This window comes from Brachyhypopomus gauderio, chromosome 21 (assembly GCF_052324685.1).
Source record: "Brachyhypopomus gauderio isolate BG-103 chromosome 21, BGAUD_0.2, whole genome shotgun sequence".
In the NCBI taxonomy this organism is placed as follows: domain Eukaryota; kingdom Metazoa; phylum Chordata; class Actinopteri; order Gymnotiformes; family Hypopomidae; genus Brachyhypopomus; species Brachyhypopomus gauderio.
Window position 1 is genome coordinate 10,571,333 of NC_135231.1, and position 21,304 is coordinate 10,592,636.

Consider the following 21,304-nt stretch of genomic DNA (forward strand, 5'->3'; position numbering starts at 1 on the left):
GGCGCATAAGTCAATAATTTACTATGTTGGCACTATTGTTTTAATTAATTTATTTATTATTATTATTTTAATCCAGTCATTAGTCTGCAGAGCTCCCCCTCTGGTGTGAGCACTCACGAAGAATCGAAGAGCACAGACATCTGGGTATTTTCTGGAAGTGGTAAAAGATGATGGTGGATGCTGTATAGGTGTGGTCAGCGTTACAGTGGGACCAGAGTGTGAGGAACCGTACAAAGAACGTTTAGAACTCTGTAGGCTGTGGAGCACCAAACCAGATGTTCTCCAGTCTGGTTCATATACACACGGACAGCCCAGGTATTGATCTGAGAAGTCAAAGAGACACAAATACCTTAAAGACATTAAAGACCTTTTTATTTGTCCCTTCAGAAGGAATTAAAACATTGTCTTGAAAGGACAATGGGGACTTCGGGGATGAGATGAAAGCATCTTTCCACAATAAAGGAACCTTGATGTCCGGCCGGTGTTGAACAAAGGACACGGGACGCTTTTATATGAAGGAAGGGGCCTTTTTGCACAATTGCACCTGTGATGAATTGTCCCAGACCAGAATGTCTGGATGAAATGAGAAGAAAACACAGTTAAAACCTGAAGGTGAGAAGTGGTTCACACCAGCCTATCACGACAGTTGCAGAGCAGAAAGGACCAAGCTGTCTAATACTCGTACTACTAATAAAACAAGATAGAATGGTTAGATATTGAGTTAATGGAGACAGCGAATAGCACTGCACATCACACGTGACGATTTCATTGAACACATGTAATAATTTAGATGGCTTGCTGCCCCCCAAGGGCATAATCTCTCATCTTTATGTTGTCACAATGCAGTTCTAAATTTGACTGATGGGTGGTTTGTCCTATCAGAGGGAGGAAAGTATGGAAAAAAACGCCCAGTGGCAATGGGGAGGAGCAAATATGAGTTATTTGAATAGTAGGCCACATTCTCTTCTCACACATCATACAGAGCTCACCTATCATTTCAGGGGAGAGAAGAGAGAAGACGAACTCAGAACAGCCGTGGGAAGGGGGTGAATGGAGATTTAATTGCTCTCACTGTTAAGGCTAAGCATCATTGACTGTAGCTGCTTAGAGGACCGGAAATCGCATCCAGTGCGTAGTGGTAATAAATCAAAGCTTTAGTGGGGTATGTACATTTAACTCTGACAGAATCATTTAAGGACTCAGTGGTCTCGCAATCATTGGGCAATTGAAGCTGTCCCTCAGACAAGTTTTAATTGAATTAGTCTGCGTGGTCATATTCTGCCAACAAATGCCGACAGATTCTTCTTTTGGGGCTCATTGACTATAGAAAAAAATGTGAACTTTACTGTAACTCCATCATTGCCTCTTATGAAAACTATGAAAAGACACAAAGACAGATCTGAATAAGAATATTTAAAGCAATCTACCAATTACTCAAGAAGGAATATATATGAAATATCACTTTGAGAACAAAAGCTGTCATGCCTATTACACACTTAGCACTTAGTTCTATGTTGCTATTTTAGTCTTTGTGTTGCTAATATAGTCTTTAGACTACTGATAAATGCCCAATGATGTGCAACACCAATTAAAGAAATATCCACATTTCTACATTTTTCTTACATGTGTGTAACTGCTGTTTCAACAACATTAGAATGTAAAATTAAATTATGTTTATATAACATTATTATAACAAAGTATATACACAAAATAATTTGAATAATGGCCAAAAGTCACACCAAGACCATGTATAGCAAAAAATGTTTAATCTCTCCTTGATGCATGTTTTTATTTACACATAATAAATCTGCAAAATATGAAAGAGCACAATATTTACACAATGAGCAGTTAACAGCAAACCTGTCACAGTCAATTCAAGTTTGAAACTCTTAAAAAGGTATTAGAATTCATAAAGTATTAAAATTCTTTAGCTTTGTCTTTTTTTAAATTCACATGTTCACACTTGCTCTGATGTGCAAGTGAATTGATTTTTTGTTTGTTTGTTTTTGTTTTTTTTAAGTTCAGCTTTTCATTTTGGCTAAAATATGAGCAAAAATAAAAGCTAAGAAGTGGAGCAGAGGAGTGGAGGAATAAAGGAGTGGAGGAATAGAGGAGTGGAGGATTGGAGGAATAGAGGAGTGGAGGAATAGGGGAGTAGAGTGGAGGAGTAGAGTGGAGGAATAGAGGAGTAGAGTGGAGGAATAGAGGAGTAGAGTGGAGGAATAGAGGAGAGGATGAGTGTAGGAATAGAGGAGTGGAGGAATAGAGGTGTAGAGTGGAGGAATAGAGGAGTGGAGGAATAGATGAGTGTAGGAATAGAGGAGTGGAGGAATAGAGGTGTAGAGTGGAGGAATAGAGGAGTGGAGGAATAGATGAGTGTAGGAATAGAGGAGTGGAGGAATAGAGGTGTAGAGTGGAGGAATAGAGGAGTGGAGGAATAGAGGAGTAGAGTGGAGGAATAGAGGAGAGGATGAGTGGAGGAATAGAGGAGTGGAGGAATAGATGAGTAGAGTGGAGGAATAGATGAGTGAGGAATATAGGAGTGGAGGAATAGAGGAGTAGAGTGGAGGAATAGATGAGTGGAGGGATAGAGGAGTGGAGGAATAGAGGAGTAAAGGAGGAGTGGATGAGTGGAGGAGTGGAGGGCTTGGGTCATGTGGATGGAGCAGTGTGAGGTCACAGGAGGAGATGACCAGTGGACCTGCTGCAGTGAGGGATTGTGGGTAACAGGAGGAGGTGTTCAGTGGGCCTGCTGCAGTGAGGGATTGTGGGTAACAGGAGGAGGTGTTCAGTGGGCCTGCTGCAGTGAGGGATTGTGGGTGACAGGTGAAGGTGACCAGTGGACCTGCTGCAATGAGGGATTGTGGGTGATAGGTGGACCAGTGAACCTGCTGCAGTGAGGGATTGTGAGTGATAGGTGGAGGTGACCAGTGAACCTGCTGCAGTGAGGGATTGTGGGTAACAGGGTTGTGAAAGCTGGAGATGAGAGAGGGTGGCAAGGCACTGTAGAAATGTGAAAGCACTGTGATCACCGAAGCTTCTGATGTACCAAACCCCTCATCTACTCCTACAGCTCAACTATCACAAACACACGACTAATCTACAACAAAATAAACTGGCATCTTTTTTTTCTTCTTCAAAACAAGAATATAAAGAAACGAGAGGCAATCACTTCAATACTTTAAACACTGAAATGTCTCAAATTGATGAACATCTCAAGACTTCCACATTTTCCACAACTCATGAAAAATATCCAGTAAACAAATAAGCACCCCAAGACAAAAGAAAAGAAAAAGAAATAAAATGAAAAAAAAAAGAGGATCAAAAATAACATCAAAGCAAAGCACATGTCCTGAGACAAAGCAACCAGCTGTTTTACAATCTCTGTCATCAAAGCCTTGCTAATGTAGCATAAGGCTGAACATGTCGGCGTGTTTCCATCAGGGAAACTACCAGAGAAGAACAATAAAAATTGTTGCTAGTCAATAAATGCTTTTTGATATGAAGAAGGAGAATATTAAACATGACACTTTGAAAATAAAGCGAATGGCGGATGACTCTCCTTAGCAATGTGGAAACGTCAGTGGAGTAGGACAGATTTTACTTGATTCATGTGAAGACAAACACATTATCAGATGATTACACACATACACACAGAAAACACACACACACATTCTGAAAAAAACTAGACGCTAATTTAAGTGACCCTGTTCAAGAATTCACAGTCTATGACTGGTGTACGCGGAGTATGGACGCTGCAGTGATGCTAAAAGTACACTGTATGGTTTATTCTCCCGTCAAGAAAATGCCTCTTAGTAATTTAGCCAGAGTGCCTTACGTTTATTGTGGACGCGCATGTGGTAAAAAGGGGGTGTGTCCATGATAAAATAAAGACTTAAAAAGTTGTCTTTAATGATATCAGAAGATCTTCAGGGACAGGAAATTTTGAAAGCACAAAGGGCTATGAAAGGGCTGGTGATATATTACCGAAACATACGCATTAGAAGCATACAGGATGTCTACAATGAGACTGGAATAGATATAAAGGAATAAAGGATTCTTATAGCTAGAATGTCTCAAGTTTGAGAAGATTGTCATTACTACAGATACTAAATATGTTTTTTTTTCATAGTTTTGGAGACCTGCTCCTAGTTGGATAGGAGAGATTACGCTAGCATATAAACAATGTTTAAAAACATTCCAAAATAAATAAAAACCAAAAATGATGCTTTATTAACCCTGCTGGCTGTTGCGAACCCTGATGCACAGGTGCCTCGAGGTACAAAAAAAAAAAAAAACGGAAAGTTTCCGAGACTACGTATTTTCGCTCCTCAAGTTTCTCACATACTTCTATCACTTCTCAGCCTGTCTTTACATTTGCTTTATTCTCAGAGGAAACGAAGAGAGGGAAGAAGCTTTCTGTTGTTTGAGCATGTCTGGCGTTAAGACTACAGCGTAGCACATGAAAGAGACAACACCGGTCTTCACAACCGCATCGGCTTTCAGAGCACAAAGGGAAAGGTTGAAGAAGGTACAGAGGGGTGTCAGAGATCTCGGCTTCCTTGATTTGAGACGCTCTGCAGACGAGAGCCTGAGCAGAAGTGAAGAATTTGCAAATCGCTTCACATTTCCTGAATGGCTGATACAGACAAAAAAAAAAAGAAAAGAAATTGCATGTTTACCTACTTCAAATGCAACACATTTCGCTTTTTTTTCCATGAGGGATAGCTTGAGAGAATCGAGTTAAAGAAGGGAAACGAAAGAGTGAAAAGATCATACCTCCAACACGAGACATTCCCCCGCTTGTGCTGACGTTTTTGGCTCGAAATGTACAAGTTTGCTCAGTTTAGACAAAAGGTATGAGTACTCTAATGAAAAGGCCTGTGTGAGAGGAAAAGTCTTAAAATAAGTTACTGCCACAAGAGCTTATTGACAATACGTTGTATTAAACGACTGCAAATTAAACTGAAGTTAAATCAGTTTTCAGGCATTGCCACACTCAACAAGACTACATACTACTACTATTAAGCCATATTCACAGCAGGCTAATCTCCCCAATTAGTCCCTCTACTGCAGGACCACACTGTTGTAGCTTATTGTGATTTTAGCCACCAAAGCTATATCTGTAGCGAGTTAAAGGGGTTGAAGCTACGATGCTAATTACCTGGGCCCTACTCAGCATCATGTACGACATTATATTGCTCCTTATTGTTAACATGTAGCATTTTCAACGAGACCTTTCCTTCATGTGGTGTGATGTGCTTCGCGCAAAGACAACGCTGTCTTTCAAGGCTTGAGTGCATGGTGTGAGGTACCATGTTTGGGGCTTTGTACTGTGGGATGACGAAAGAATACAAAGTAGTGAGAAACCCTAACACAACCCGTCAGAAAACTCCTCTGCATTAATTTCCGCACTAATTTCTCGAGGGATGAAATAGCAGACAACAAGAAAACCCTTTCACACGGCTTTCACAATAAAAACCACAACAGCGAATTAAGGTTGAATAAAGTGTGTAGAAACTTAACATACTGATCCTTCCACTAAATTAAGAATTAAATGTTTTTTTTTCTGAATTATTCCCTCCAAAAAGACAAGGTACCACACAACATTTTGTTCATCTCACTCAGTTTTTGTTATTTTCTTATTCTGTGTATTATTTTCCACTCTTGATTCTTCAATCACTAGGCAAGTCAACATTAAATCATAGCACAGTTTAGCTAAAGAAAATGTTTTGCACTAAACAACATTCAAATAAAACATGGCACAGGACAAGTTTTTAAATATTTTTTCATAGTTCAGTCTTTGTTTCACATATCAAATTCATTTTTTGTTGAATTTTTCAATGTTAAAACTAAATTTTTTTTCATCATTTTTAAACTTCTTTTTGTATAAAAATGCAGTTGTATTTATGTATCTATACATATATATTTATATCATTTTTGTTTTTGTTGTGGTTCTTGTAAATTGTGCAAATTCAGCAGTAACACAAGTGGCAGGAGACTAGATCAAACAGAATCCATCGAAGAAGAAGAAGAAATCAACCGAATTCATCGAAATGAAGTGCGATAAAGGAACGATTTTCAGTAACCTGCTCTTGCTTTAAACTTCAACACTGAGGCCATGAGGTTCCTGTGCTTCATTGTCCAAACCTTTTGATGCCAGACATCCGAGCACTCACTTAAGAACAAGCACAAGTTTCCTTCAACATACCTTAAAATAATAATAATAATAATAATAATAATAAGTTGTAACCAATGTCTTAGGCGAGACATTGACGAGACATTCTGTTGTGTTGAGTACAGGGGGGCTGTTAATAGGAAGGCCACCCTGGGTTTATAGAGGGGGGGTCTCCAGTGTACTGCTTCTGTCTTTGCAGTCCGTAAGCTTTTGTGTCTGGGTGGGGGGGGGGGGGGGGGGGGGTGGTGGGGGTGGTGTCTCTCAGGCTGTCCTGAGCGGGACGTCCGGGACGGTGTGTCCTCAGCTGGACAGGGCCATGGTGTCGATCACCTGCTCCAGCTTGCTGCGCAGTCTCTGTCTCCGCGCCTGCTCGTCCTTCTGGAGCGCCGAGAGGATCTGGGGCGACACAAACACACAGCAGTGGGACTCGCTTCCCAGTTCAGGGCGCACTGGCTAAACTGGGATCCTGAGCACAGTGCCGACAGATAATGCATCTTCCGCTGTGGTGGACAAACCAGTATAAATGGACGCCATACCATCCAAGATGGCAGGAGGGGGTGGAGAAGAGGCGGAGCAGAAGGTGCAAGCGGCTAACAGCTGCAGAGATGATAATGGACGGATAATTCTCCTCCATTTTACACTGGTTCACCAGGGGTGTGTGCATGTGTGCATCTAAATAATGAAGCATAATCCACACCAGCAGCTGCCTGCACACAGCTGCAGTGGATCAGACACAAAGACAGAGGACTGGGACGGTGTTGGGTAAGACAGGGGACTGGGACGATGTTGGGTAAGACAGAGGACTGGGACGGTGTTGGGTAAGACAGGGGACTGGGACGGTGTTGGGTAAGACAGAGGACTGGGACGATGTTGGGTAAGACAGAGGACTGGGACGGTGTTGGGTAAGACAGGGGACTGGGACGGTGTTGGGTAAGACAGGGGACTGGGACAGTGTTGGGTAAGACAGAGGACTGGGACGGTGTTGGGTAAGACAGGGGACTGGGACAGTGTTGGGTAAGACAGAGGACTGGGACGATGTTGGGTAAGACAGAGGACTGGGACGGTGTTGGGTAAGACAGGGGACTGGGACGGTGTTGGGTAAGACAGGGGACTGGGACAGTGTTGGGTAAGACAGAGGACTGGGACGGTGTTGGGTAAGACAGGGGACTGGGACAGTGTTGGGTAAGACAGGGGACTGGGGCGGTGTTGGGTAAGACAGGGGACTGGGACGGTGTTGGGTAAGACAGGGGACTGGGACGGTGTTGGGTAAGACAGAGGACTGGGACAGTGTTGGGTAAGACAGGGGACTGGGACAGTGTTGGGTAAGACAGGGGACTGGGGCGGTGTTGGGGAAGACAGAGGACTGGGACAGTGTTGGGTAAGACAGGACTAAAATAGAGGGAGACAGTGGTGGGTAAGACAGAGGACTGAAACAGTGTTGGGTAAGACAGGGTGGAGACAGTGTTGGATAAGACAGGACTAAGACAGTGGAGACAGAGTTGGGAAAGACAGAGGACTGAAATAGTGTTGGGTAAGACAGATGACCGAGGCAGTGTTGGGTAAGACAGGACTGAGACTGAGTGGAGACAGTGTTGGGTAAGACAGATGACTGAGATAGTGTTGGGTAAGACAGGACTGAGACTGAGTGGAGACAGTGTTGGGTAAGACAGGACTGAGACATGGCGGAGACAGTGTTGGGTAAGACAGATGACTGAGATAGTGTTGGGTAAGACAGGACTGAGACAGAGGACTGTGCACCATTATCATTACATTTACGCTGGCCAGTCAGAATAAGTCCTATATCTCATCATGTAATCACGTGTGTGTGTGTGTGTGTGTGTGTGTGTGTGTGTGTGTGTGTGTGTGTGTGTGTGTGTGTGTGTGTGTGTGTGTGTGGTTAGTTAGAGATAACCGTGCACAAAGCTACACGGGGTGTTTCACAACTCATGCCTTCCACGTATTGCATCATCAACACACGTGCACGTGGAACACACAGATAACACTCCGCCTCAATCCAAACGTGACCCATCACTCATTGATTTCATCACGTGGTTTGTCTGAGCAGCCCCGTCCCCTGCGTCCCCGTCCCCTGCGTCCCCGCCGTCTCACCTCGTCTTTGTACTTGGCGATGTAGGAGTAGATCTCGTGGAGAGCGCTCATGCTGTTGAACTGGCTCAGGTGCAGACGAGACTGCTCGGCCAAGTACGCGCTCATGTCCTGGTCACTGATGGCAGCCATGCGAGAGATGTCGGAGTAATACCTTCAAAAGACAGCGCCCACGTTAGATCAGCGGGAACGCCAACCACCCTTCCCCGTTGTACCGAGTCACAGCAGAAGCACGCTGTCTGCAAAATTTTATCTATTACTATTAATACACTGCCAGATATAGCCTAGGTTTTTTTTTTGTGTGTGAAAATTTGCCTTAGCTAAGGATTCCTAGTACTTTGCACAAGCTACAGCAGTTTATTTGAGTAGTATGATTTAATCTGACCCATAGCCATGAACCTTTGTCATTCATACATTTTCTGAACAGAGGTGAATGAAGCTAACATCGCTATCGCTCTGTCTGCTGCTGGAGAGGGTGTCATGGCCGCCCCCCAGCACACATACCTCTCCACCCAGCTCTTGTAGTTGGGGATGTCTTTAGCGTAGAGCAGTTTGTTGGAGGGCGAGTCTTTGCCCAGTTTGTGTTCTGATGTTGAACACGAGTCCATGAACGTCTGGGCAACGACAGACAGACAGGCATCCGTGATGCTGTTTTTGTGGATGTCGAAGACAAACTGGGGGTTCTTGATCACATTCACCCAGAACCTCAACGGCAAACTGAGGGGAGGAAGAGGAAGGAGGAGGAAGAGTTCTTATGAATCAAACTGAACTGAATCGGACTGAACTGAATCAAACTGAGCTGAATCGGACTGAACTGAATTGAACTGAACTGAATCGAACTGAACTGAATCGAACTGAACTGAATCGGACTGAACTGAATCAAACTGAACTGAATCGGACTGAACTGAATCGGACTGAACTGAATCAAACTGAACTGAATCGAACTAAACTGAATCGGATTGAACTGAATCAAACTGAACTGAATCGAACTGAACTGAATCGGACTAAACTGAATCGGATTGAACTGAATCGGACTGAACTGAATCAAACTGAACTGAATCAGACTGAACTGAATCGGCCTGAACTGAATCAAACTGAACTGAATCACACTGAACTGAATCGGACTGAACTGAATCACACTGAACCGAATCGGACCGAACTGAACGGGCCTCCTCACCAGTTGCTCTTCCACGTGTGCCGCACGTCCGAGTCTGTGATCTGGTGTTTGTCGGCCTGCTCGTCCAGGAAGTCGAACATGTACTTGATGGCGAGGGGCAGGGCGCTGCCACGGTGCGCCGTGCTGAATATCGTCTCGAACAGGTCGTCCACGAACTTCTGCAGCGTACCCTGAGAACACGCGTCACCCGTCAATCAAATGCACTGCACCAAATATGTTCTCATGTTTCTTCCAGAACACCCCCAGAAGGTTTACACAGAACAGTGACGACCACTCGGATGTACTGACCACATGAGACAAGCTGCCCCAGCAATCCGGACCTGGTTTTGTAGGCATGTGAATGAAATGGGTCTACGTTTGTTCTTTAAACATAATATGAGCAATGAGCCAATTTATCACCAGATCTTCCCAATTAACTTCACACAACCATTCGGTGCACAGCGTGAATAGGTGTGTCTTTAGGAAGTGGACACGCCCTCATGTCTTTGAGATGTACAACTGACATGGGGGTACCTAGCACTGGCTCAGGAGAACACAGTAATCAGTGCCGGGTTTGGACCATTGACCATTTGTTTTCCAAAACCTCTCCTTGATTCAGGTTTAAGCAGAACCAGTGCAGGAACATTTGCCAGTAGATGTCCAGAGTGGTTTCTGTGGGGAAAAGAGCAAACCTAGGAGAGAACATGAGGGGGTCAGACGGAAAGGGAGAAGGAGAATCAAATCTGGCAGGAAACCTGCAGGATTGACACGACTGTCCACCAAGTTCTTCCCCTTGACAGGCACTGCAGACGTGCCAGACAAAAGACAGCTTGACAGGACGTCCTCACAGCGCATGCATGGAATATCAAGAGAAACATATGCAATCTGTACCTTAGTAGCGAGAAGGCGGGTCAGGTAGATCTCAGACACCATCTTGCTGCCGCGGTCCCCCTCCCTCTGGTCCGAGTGGTCGTGGTTCTTCACCAGGTGCCAGAGTTTGGTGCCGCTCTCCAGGTCCGGGGTGATCATTGGGGTTCTGGATCGAAGGCTGTCTGGACTGCTGGCGGTCCTCAGCATGCTCTCTGACAACACAAAGACGTGCACGTGTCTCACACCAGTTCCCAACTGAACATGAACTTAGTCATGTATATATATGACCAGTTTATTTTATCCATTCCAAAATCACCACATTCATTGTATGCATGTAAAAAGTTTCAGAAAACAGTAATGAGCAAATCAAAGAGGCGCTCAGGAAAAAAAAACAGCACGTTGTTCTTTTGTAAAACTTCAGATAATGGATGACGAGGATTACAATCTGTCCACATACAGCAAACACGCTGTATCTGTACAAGTCATCATCACGTCTCACAGGACCACCACTATAATGGAATCTGCTTAATTAATCACATACTTACAAGACAGGTGGACACTGCCAAACACTGAAATCTACACTAAACACCAGCTAAATTTGACAAGGGTTTTGCAATTCATGCCAAGACTAATGTGTTAAATTCCGCGGGCTATCAAAGGAAGTCTCGAAATAAAGTCGACGCTCAGTTACATGCCAGCAGACGGCAAGGTTATTAACACAACTGCGTGACTGTGTTGAGTAATACACAAGACGCACATGAGACGGCACGGTCTGGTTTTATTGTCTGCGTGAACAAGGCTCCCAGTTCTGTCGTGCTCGTGTGGGTATTTCTGACAGTCATAATGTGACATAAATTGCGTGTAATGTGCAACCCAACATAATGGCAGCCCGTACACAATATCCTGAGTGAGGAGAGTCAAACATCCTCTCTTCCTGTGCAGCTGTAATAGCACATTTCATTATTAATGGGGTGGTGTGTGTGTGTGTCTATAAGAGATTGAGAAACTTTATTATGGCAGGCGGTGAAGATGCATATCTATGGCTGCGCTCTTATCAGACAGCCAGTGCTACAGGCAGCGTGCGGCCAGCTTGTCCGGATCAGGGCTGCACTTTCGAATCAGGGCTGCACGTCCGGATCAGGGAGATGAAGAGGACCATCTGGTCCACGGTGCTCGGGCCGACACGGCTCTACAGACACCGCGGAGAAGCCTATGGCACGCCAGCCGGGCGGCACCAATCCAAGCGGGAACAAAGTGGGCCGTCGTGACCCGTTCTGGCGAGAGGCAACCTCCACCCCCCCCGACGGACAATATCTAAAGCGCCGCTGTCAAACATGTACACCTGCAGCTACTGTACGTGTTAACTGGAGTGGTTTCCATGCCAACAGGAACCTGACAGCAATGCGAAAGCGAGTACGTTTCCATAGTTGCGGAGCTGAGAGCCGAACGCCGCTGTGGGTTTCCCGAGGACTTAAAATATCAGACACCTGTTACGAGCTCGTTAGTGTATGGGGCTGAGTGTAATTGTAACTGCCCCATTACAAAGCACTCTGTCCTCTGTCCTCTTCTCTATCCTGATTGGATGGGACATAATATTGTTTTTAAAAATGTCACATATCAGCAACTCGAAGTGCTCGAAGTTCATCAGCGTCAGGGCCCTGGTTCAGATCACCACATGATCTGGGTCTAATATTCAGTGAAGAAGCTCTTTCCCACTGTCCATGGCCAAGAGGATCAGAGAGGGTAGAAGAAGGGGTGAGAGGGGGTGAGAGGGGGTGAGAGAGGGGGTGAGAGGGGGTGAGAGGGGGTGAGAGAGGGGGTGAGAGGGGATGAGAGGGGGTGAGAGGGGGTGAGAGGGGGTGAGAGGGGGTAAGAGGGTGTGAGAGGGGGTGAGAGGGTGTGAGAGGGTGTGAGAGGGTGAGAGGGTGTGAGAGGGGGTGAGAAGGGGTGAGAGGGGGTGAGAGGGTGTAAGAGGGGGTGAGAGGGTGTGAGAGGGGGTGAGAGGGGGGTGAGAGGGGGTGAGGGGGTGTGAGAGGGGGTGAGGGGGGGTGAGAGGGGGTGAGAAGGGGTGAGAGGGGGTGAGAAGGGGTGAGATGGTGTGAGAGGGGGTGAGAGGGGATGAGAGGGGGTGAGAGGGGGTGAGAGGGGGTGAGAGGGTAGGAGAGGGGGTGAGAGGGTAGGGGAGGGTGTGAGAGGGGGTGAGAGGGTGTGAGAGGGGGTGAGAGGGGGTGAGAGGAGGTGAGAGGGGGTGAGAGGGTAGGAGAGGGGGTGAGAGGGTGTGAGAGGGGGTGAGAGGGTGTGAGAGGGGGTGAGGGGGTGTGAGAGGGGGTGAGGGGGGTGAGAGGGGGTGAGAAGGGGTGAGAGGGGGTGAGAGGGGGTGAGATGGTGTGAGAGGGGGTGAGAGGGGATGAGAGGGGGTGAGAGGGTGTGAGAGGGTGTGAGAGGGGGTGAGAGGGTGTGAGAGGGGGTGAGAGGGTGTGAGAGGGTGTGAGAGGGTGTGAGAGGGGGTGAGAGGGTGTGAGAGGAGGTGAGAGGGGGTGAGAGGGGGTGAGAGGGTAGGGGAGGGTGTGAGAGGGGGTGAGAGGGTGTGAGAGGGGGTTAGAGGGTGTGAGAGGGGGTGAGATGGGGTGAGAGGGTGTGAGAGGGGGTGAGAGGGGGTGAGAGGGGGTGAGAGGGGGTGAGAGGGTAGGAGAGGAGGGCACCTACCGTATCTGCTGAGGGACTTTGTGAAGGTGGAGGAGTTGGAGATATTATAGGCCGAGTTCTGCTTTGGTACCAGAGCAATGACCGACCCGTCTGTTACCTGCAACACAGTCAACGCGTTCACGACAGGTGCTAATTAACGCAGACAGGGACCGCAAACACAGGGCTTGTGTTCTCATTTCTAAACACATTACAGGTGCAGAACATAGCTGACTTTTCTTTTGTGCATTGCCAGACCACAATGGGACTATGAAGCTTCTCACCAGATTCCCACTCTTAGCCATAATACGCTTATTTCAACACCTCAGTGGGTGAAGTTCAAATCATTCTTCTTATTTTTTTGTCTCTGATGCTATATTCAGAACTATGGTCGTTACTCTTTAATTAACCTTGAACCCAAACAATCCACAGGTTTTTTTGTATTGAACTCAAACGAACGATCTTGTGATTAGTTGTGATTAAGTGGAAAACGTACCTGATAGTGCGCTAACGTGTTGAGTCTTTTCCAGTCATTATCGATTTTAGTAGTGACGTCCTCGTCCTGAAGAATAATCCTAGCCATTCTACCCTGACGCCACTCTGTAGCACGGAAAGGACAGAGCGTGAGTTTACACACACACACTCGCACACGCATGCACACACTCGCACAAACTAACACACACGCATGCACACACACACACATACATGTACACACTGCCTACAGATACATTCATCCATCCATTATCTTCACCAGTTATCCCGCTAGTCGGGGTCACGGGACTGGAGCCAATCCCAGCATCACTGGGCGAAGGCCACGGGCAGGTCGCCAGTCCACCGCATGGCCAACACACACACTCACACACACACACACACACACACACACACACACACACACACACACACACACACACACACACACACACTCACACACACACACACACTCACACCTACGGGGAATGTAGAGTGACCAATCAACCTAACACGCGTGTCTTTGGACTGTGGGAGGAAACCGGAGAACCCGGAGAAAACCCACACAGACACAGGGAGAACATGCAAACTCCACACAGAGTGAACCAGACCGAGACTCAGACCCAGACTGCCTTGCTGCGAGGCGATAGCACTAATCACCACACCACCATGCCATCCTGGATAAATACAAACACCCACATATACAGTCACACAAAAATTATTTTACGTGGACACAGAATCCTTACTACGAGATACACTCAGATAGCTGTGATGTAGTGTTCAAATACGGCACACAAACAAGAGATTTCCAGCACAGCTAGGCCCTCGGTGTAACTCTGGATCAAAACACGACTGCAGGCGTGACTGGACTCGTAATTAACAGCCCTGCTAATCCCAGAAACCATGACGAGCCGTCATCAACCCCCTCTGGTCAGGTGCTACACTGCCATAGAAACAGAGATGCTTTCTTTGAGGGGAATCACACAGGCTGTCAGCACGGCCAGCTCCGAAACCTTCTTCCCAGACCAAACACAACACAGGCCGGTACCGGCGGCCCGTCTTGGCCCAGCTATAGCATCGGTGCAGCCAGACCGACCCTGCAGCCTGGACCGAGGTCACGCCAACACGTGCGCCTGCAAACAGGTCAATACGAAACCTCTCCATGATGTTCGGGTGATGTGTGGCGTGTACTGCCCGGCGTCCCCGTGCGGGGGGTCTCACCCAGGTCCATGTCCCCAGCCTTGGGTCTCTGGGAGTAGGGGCTGCCCTTGTAGACTGCGTCCAGAAGCTTCTCCTTCACCTGGGTGATGGTGTCGCAGTTCAGGCACTTCACCGTCACCTCCGCCGCGTTCTCGTTCTCCGGGTTCACGCAGTGCAGCGTCTAGCACAAACACGGCCTTCAAACAAGAGCACAGGATGCCCCACAGGACACGCCACAGGACGCCTCACAGGACAGCCCACAGGACGCCTCACAGGACGCCCCACAGGACGGCCCACAGGACGCCTCGCAGGACAGCCCACAGGACGCCTCACAGGACGCCCCACAGGACGCCCCACAGGACGGCCCACAGGACGCCTCACAGGACGCCTCACAGGACGCCCCACAGGACACGCCACCGTCACTCACTTCTTTGGTTTGCATAAGGATATTTAAATATTTGAGCTAGAGTCAATGTTATACACATTATAATATAAAATAATGTTTTGAAGGTGTAAATACACTGTCAATCATCTTGTTGATATGAACGTGTGGGTGAAAGTGGGTGGATTGGTGAGAACTGGAACAAAATGACTGGAACTGTTTCACTGTTCCAAGGTCAAGGTTCGTGTGTGAGAGGATGCGTGTGTGTGAGAGGGGATGTGTGTGTGTGAAAGGATATATGTGCTAGTGTGTAACCATGTGCTATATTGTCCTGTACAACTTGTTGGGCTGACATATCACACTGACCAGTGTCTTGTAGTCGATCTGCTGGCGGATGAGTTTATCTTCACTGAGGGAGTAACGTGCCTCCCCAGTGATGGCGTCTATGGGCCCTTTCTCCATCTGCTGCTTAATAGCACAGTAGAGCATGAAGAGGGGCTCACCAGCACACTCCTGTGAACACACACACACACACACACACACACACACAGTAGAGTATGAACACATGAACAGGGGCTCACCAGCACTCTTGTGAAAACACACACCTGTGCCTGCTCACACGCATCCACGCGCACATGCACACACACACACACACACACACACACACCAGATTTCAGCTACATTAGACTTGTTCTTTATTTGATGTTTGCTGCTTTCAAACTTGGCAATCAGTACAACTATTACCCTTCCTCACCCCCTGGTAAAAGTGCTCTTAAAGGCAAACAGTTTAAAAAGAAGAGAGACGGCGTGGCAGCTGATGGAGAATCTTACAGGAGGTTAACGATCAGAAGGAAGCACTTAAAAAGCCCTCAATGGCGGAAAAACCACAGATGTTGGCTGAATTGCTCGCAAAGTGGAGTATCGGAGCTTGGGGGAGGGGGCGAGGGGGGGCAGGAAGTCGGGCGGGGTACCTACCCTCCCGCCTGAGGTCTTTTCATGCCCCGCGTGGAGCCTGGGCACCTTCATGCCCTTCGCAGGCTGCCGCTATATACGTCGTCTCGAGAGACTAAAGAAAAGGCTTCCTGAATGTGAGCTCTTCTCAATTAATGATAGGAGAGATGAATGGAGGCGATTGAAGGTGGAGGAACAGAGGGTGGAGCTCCTCCGCTCCTCCCACGCTGTCGCATCCAACTGCGGCTGGCGCGGAAGGCGCCCGACGCTTCAAACCCCGTCGGCAACGTACGCGCGGGTCCACCCGACCATGTGGGGAGCGGAGGAACGTGTTTCTCGTCTCCTTCCGCTCCTTAAACCCGAGCAGAGGAGACGCACGCCTCCTCCCGCCACGCTCCGCCCCCTCCCCCCACCGTACGCCGTTAACCGTTAACGTCTCGTTAGCGTCTGCACCAATTAAGGTGACAGCTGCTGGGATGCAGAAGACCACATACATCACTCCTGGAGACACGAACACCAGAGAAGGCTCTCCTCATCTTCCTCCGTGCCTTCATTAGAGGGAGGCAGAGGGAGACAGATGGAGAGACACAGGCGGAGAGAGGGATAACCAGATATAGGCCGAGAGACAGAGAGAACAGACCATGACTCAGACCCCAAACACCTACAGACTAGATGATCTGCAGCAGAGAAATATCCTCTTCAGGTTTGGTTCTGAAAGATGAATTACTCCATACTGCAGCCTTAAGTATACCTTGTACAAGGGGCCGTGGTCTGAATACTAATAAATCCAACCTGCGTCTATATGAGGAATTCCCTACATATTTAACGGTAGCTGTCATGACGCCTGTTTAAGGCTGACAGTCATCTGCGAGAGCGTAGCCCGAACATGGCAGTGTGTGGTGCGTTTGATGTCCATCCTTTCTGATGCTACACCGAGATCAAGCTTATGCGTAAGCTGCAGACAGAGAGTGGGATGTCTTGCGACGGCAGGTTTATAAACGGCTTTGTCCACCGCCAGTTCCCCCAATGCACAGCAGGAACCTACAAGCATGTGGATCTAAAATCGTGTGAACACTGCAAGTGAATTTCACTATGAGAAATTTTCTGTGCCGTTCCTGTTCAGCAGGGAATACCCTACCAGTCCGATGTTTGGACACACCTACTCTGGGTTTATTTTTACTATTTTCTGCCTCAGAAAAATGTTGGTATCAAAACAATATTGACACCATGAAGTAATACGTGTGATTAAGCTGCACTGCAGTATGAGTAGTGGTAGAATCCTGGAGGAACCACCTTTGAAGATTCATCCGTCTGTTGATTCAGTTCCGTCAGTCTGTTGATTCAGTTCCATCAGTTTGATGATTCAGTTCCATCCGTCTGTTGATTCAGTTCCATCCGTCTGTTGATTCAGTTCCGTCAGTCTGTTGATTCAGTTCCATCAGTCTGTTGATTCAGTTCCGTCAGTCTGTTGATTCAGTTCCGTCAGTCTGTTGATTCAGTTCCATCAAGCTGTTGATTCAGTTCCGTCAGTCTGTTGATTCAGTTCCGTCAGTCTGTTGATTCAGTTCCATCAAGCTGTTGATTCAGTTCCGTCAGTCTGTTGATTCAGTTCCATCAGTCTGTTGATTCAGTTCCATCAGTCTGTTGATTCAGTTCCATCAAGCTGTTGATTCAGTTCCATCAGTTTGATGATTCAGTTCCATCAGTCTGTTGATTCAGTTCCATCAAGATGTTGATTCAGTTCAATCAGTCTGTTAATTCTGTTCCATCAGTCTGTTGATTCAGTTCTGTCAGTCTTGAAGAACGTCTCTGTTATGTTGAACACTCTTATCATTCCCACATCCTTTGCAAACACCTTGCCAGGAACACAAAACGCTGGAGAAATGCCGAGGGCTGGAGAGAAAAGCTAAACTCTGGTTCCCATGGAAAATATGAGCATTAGGGGCTGTAACCCCCAAACTGTGACTGACCACAGCAGATCCCAGGAACAAGGCTGCAGTTCTTTATGTTCTCCATCCAGAAGACTGCAGTCCTGGGAGCAGCTACTGTGCAGGACCGTCTAGATCACAGACCTCTGGTCCAGAACCCCATTATGAACCCGTTTTGAAGACTATGAAAAACATACTTTCAGTCAGGAGTGTGTGCACATATGGTGGTGTCCGTGAACGTGGGATGGTGTGATAGTGACTGGTAAACGTTTGAAAAAGGTGAATGAGAGCAGGTCTAGGGGGTGTGTCCTGTGTTGTAGACCACCTCACCCCAGCAGACTGCCACCCCCCTCCCCCTTGAGACGCAGTGGAGAGAGATGTGTAGGTGCAGTGTGGAGATATCGTAGCATCAACGCTATTGTTTGTAGTGTGAACAGTAAGGCTGAAGAAATGAAGACAACATTTAAGAACACTTGTACTGACTGGTCTGGTTTTGGCTGTAATTCTGTCTGAGAAGCAGACATCTTGAATAATTCAAATCATATGCATTCTCTGAACAGCATCTACATAATTCTGATTCTATATTTTCCAACCCAATAGTAAATCCTAAAGATGTGGACGTGTGTCCTGGTCTTGGCAACTTCTGCTGATTAAAATCCTTTCAGTGAGCGCCGAGACTCTGCATGATTGGAGTAATGAAACCAAAGAGGTCCTACGGCTAGAGAGAAAACGAGAGAGCTAGAGAGAGATAGAGAGAGAGAGAGAGAGAGAGAGAGAAGGAGGGGGAAAGAGTGAGAGGGAGGCAGAGTGAGAGAGGAAAATAAAGAATAAGTGGAAGAGGAAAGAGGAACAAAGAAATGAAATGCAAAAAAGAATCTGAGAGAGGCAGAGAGAGAAAGAGAGACAAAAGAGAGAGTGAGAAAGAGAAAGAGATGAGAAAAAGAGAGGTAGTGAATAAGGCCTCCTGCTGCTTAATCGCCTGCACCGAGTGGAATCATGGAGAGAAAAGAAGCTCGGGGGGGATGACAGGAGAGAGGAGGAGGAGAGGAGAGGTGGAGAGGAGGAGAGGAGAGGTGGAGAGGAGGGGAGGAGCAGAGGAGGACAGAACACCAGTGGATGGGGAGGGGCAGGAGGTGAGTAAGGGCTTCACATCAGGAAGAAGGAGCTAAAGGTGCCTGCTGTGGCCTGCACCTCGTCTGACTGACAGCTTCCGCCTCTTTATTTGTTTGACCATATCAGAGCCCCCGCAGGGAGCAGAAACCATCCCTCAGAACGCTTTCAGTGTCAGTGTGTGTGTGTGTGTGTGTGTGTGTGTGTGTGTAAAAAAATATGAGAGAAAAAAGTCTTTCAACTTTGTAGATGCTTGTCAAGATTGACAAGTGTTGATACGTGTGATGTCCAAGTAGCAGTGTGTGTGTGTGTGTGTGTGTGTGTGTGTGTGTGTGTGTGTGTGTGTGTGTGTATGCGTAAAGAATTCAGTTACCTTCAGGAACTTGTACAATAGGAAGGTGAACCAGTTCGTGAGCATCTTCTCAGCAACAGACTCCGTTCTGAAAAACACACGACCACAGATGATGAAAGAAATTTTGCACATGTACACTTAATGAAAATCTCTTCGGCGAAATCTTTTCTTTTAAACAAACCACCAATCTTCATTAAAACTAGACAATTACAGTAATTGGGAAACTTTCATCAATGGAGAACCTGTGGCCAGGTGATGGCCCCCAGAAGCTTCCTCTGAACAGCTGCAATTAAAGCTTGCAGTAATTAATGGACTTCATTGCTGCTAATTCATCTGTGGCTGTGAGCGAAGAGGAGCTATCGTTGCTACTCTTCATCTCCAGAGCTACTAAACCCCCCCCCCCCCCCCACCCCCCCCCCCCCGAGGCCAGGCACAAGCCGTTTCTCCTCTTCGATAATGCATCTACCAAGACTGGGGCGGTCCCATCCCTCCCACCATAAAGGTAATTATTACATCATAGTGTTATTAATAAAGGACACGGAGGGAGAGGTGAAGGTGTCTGGTTAAGATAAATAGGTTTTGCAGGAAAACTGCCTTGAACGTCTTGTTATTTCGCTATGATGAGTGGATTAGGAGGGAACGGTCGTGAAGCCAGGACGAAGAGGTGCAGAGTTCCAGGTCAGGAGACGTGAAGCTGCGAAGAACGTTCTGCTAATGACCTCCGAACATACTCCACGAGGACATCGCCTGTCAGGACGAGCGTAGCACTTAGGACCGAGCTGATCTTTTGAAGTTAACCAATATCGTGGCTGTCAGGATTCCCCATTAGAAATATCACATGTAATGTAATGTGTATCTAGGAATGAGAGCACATACCGGTCTACGTGGCAATGGTGTGTGTGTGTGTGTGTGTGTGTGTGTGTGTGTGTGTGTGTGTGTGTGTGTGTGTGTGTGTGTGTGTGTGTGTGTGTGTGTGTGTGAGAGAGAGAGAAAGAACATGTTTATGTTGAAGATAGATGTTTTCTACTACCTACTTTAAATCAAATTAATATTTTAATGTGATTTGCAAAATGTCTAGGTCACTCAAGGTTTTACAATAAAATATTAGCAAATACTATGAAAAATTTAATATTAGCGATAATTATATTAGATGTAATAAAAAGAAGCAAATAAACAGTATATTAACATATCAGCAAATGCTAGGAGGTTATGCACACAATATAAATCACTCAACGATCAGACTCTCAATCTGAGCAGCTGCACACATGGACTGAGCTTCTAATGATGTATTTTTTTCTTTTTTTATACATACTACCACCCTACACTCAGATACACCGAGTATACATACTACCACCCTACACTCAGATACACTGAGTGTACATACTAACACCCTACACTGAGATAGACTGTGTATACACATTACCACCCTATTCTCAGATTTTCTTATTTTGCACTTTCACACATTATTTCATTGTAAAATTGTGCATCTTCCATAAATAAAAAATAATAATTCAGATCAATTTTTTGTGCCATAGATGCCCAGACCTGAATGATTTGTTTGTGTGTTGGGGTCATGTGTGCATCCTCACACACCTGAATGGTTTGTTTGTGTGTTGGGGTCACGTGTGCATGCTCACACACCTGAATGGTTTGTTTGTGTGTTTGGGGCACGTGTGCATCCACGTTTGGGGCACGTGTGCATGCTCACACACCTGAATGGTTTGTTTGTGTGTTGGGGTCACGTGTGCATACTCACACACCTGAATGGTTTGTTTGTGTTAGGGTCACGTGTGCATCCTCACATACCTGAATGGTTTGTTTGTGTGTTTGGGGCACGTGTGCATCCTCACACACCTGAATGGTTTGTTTGTGTGTTAGGGTCACGTGTGCATTCTCACACACCTGAATGGTTTGTTTGTGT

General features: G+C 46.7%; 2 protein-coding genes across 2 annotated transcripts in view; both read right to left on the bottom strand.

Moving 5' to 3' along the window:
* Window positions 1-1,969: 1,969 nt before the first annotated feature.
* Window positions 1,970-4,795, bottom strand: LOC143485290 (uncharacterized). The gene is made up of 3 exons (XM_076984674.1): window positions 4,780-4,795; window positions 2,937-3,056; window positions 1,970-2,845 (listed from the first exon to the last, which is right to left on the bottom strand). The coding sequence occupies exons 1-3, from the start codon at window positions 4,793-4,795 to the stop codon at window positions 2,022-2,024; spliced, it is 960 nt and encodes a 319-aa protein (XP_076840789.1). The 3' UTR covers window positions 1,970-2,021.
* Window positions 4,796-6,423: 1,628 nt separating this feature from the next.
* plxna1a (plexin A1a) overlaps window positions 6,424-21,304 on the bottom strand; it is a 144,744-nt gene continuing 129,863 nt past the window's right edge. The window contains exons 33-42 of the mRNA XM_076984675.1: window positions 19,405-19,471; window positions 15,409-15,555; window positions 14,682-14,841; window positions 13,489-13,592; window positions 13,017-13,113; window positions 10,332-10,522; window positions 9,462-9,631; window positions 8,789-9,001; window positions 8,288-8,438; window positions 6,424-6,574 (exon numbers count right to left, since the gene is read on the bottom strand). Of these exons, the coding sequence (XP_076840790.1) occupies window positions 6,479-6,574; window positions 8,288-8,438; window positions 8,789-9,001; window positions 9,462-9,631; window positions 10,332-10,522; window positions 13,017-13,113; window positions 13,489-13,592; window positions 14,682-14,841; window positions 15,409-15,555; window positions 19,405-19,471 (1,396 nt within the window). The 3' untranslated portion in view covers window positions 6,424-6,478. The remainder of the gene's footprint in view (window positions 6,575-8,287; window positions 8,439-8,788; window positions 9,002-9,461; window positions 9,632-10,331; window positions 10,523-13,016; window positions 13,114-13,488; window positions 13,593-14,681; window positions 14,842-15,408; window positions 15,556-19,404; window positions 19,472-21,304) is intronic.

Coding starts and splice junctions, on each gene's coding strand:
- LOC143485290 (XM_076984674.1), bottom strand. Junction 2,846..2,936: donor ACAATCCCTCACTGCAGCAG/GTTCACTGGTCA, acceptor TCATTGCAGCAG/GTCCACTGGTCACCTTCACC.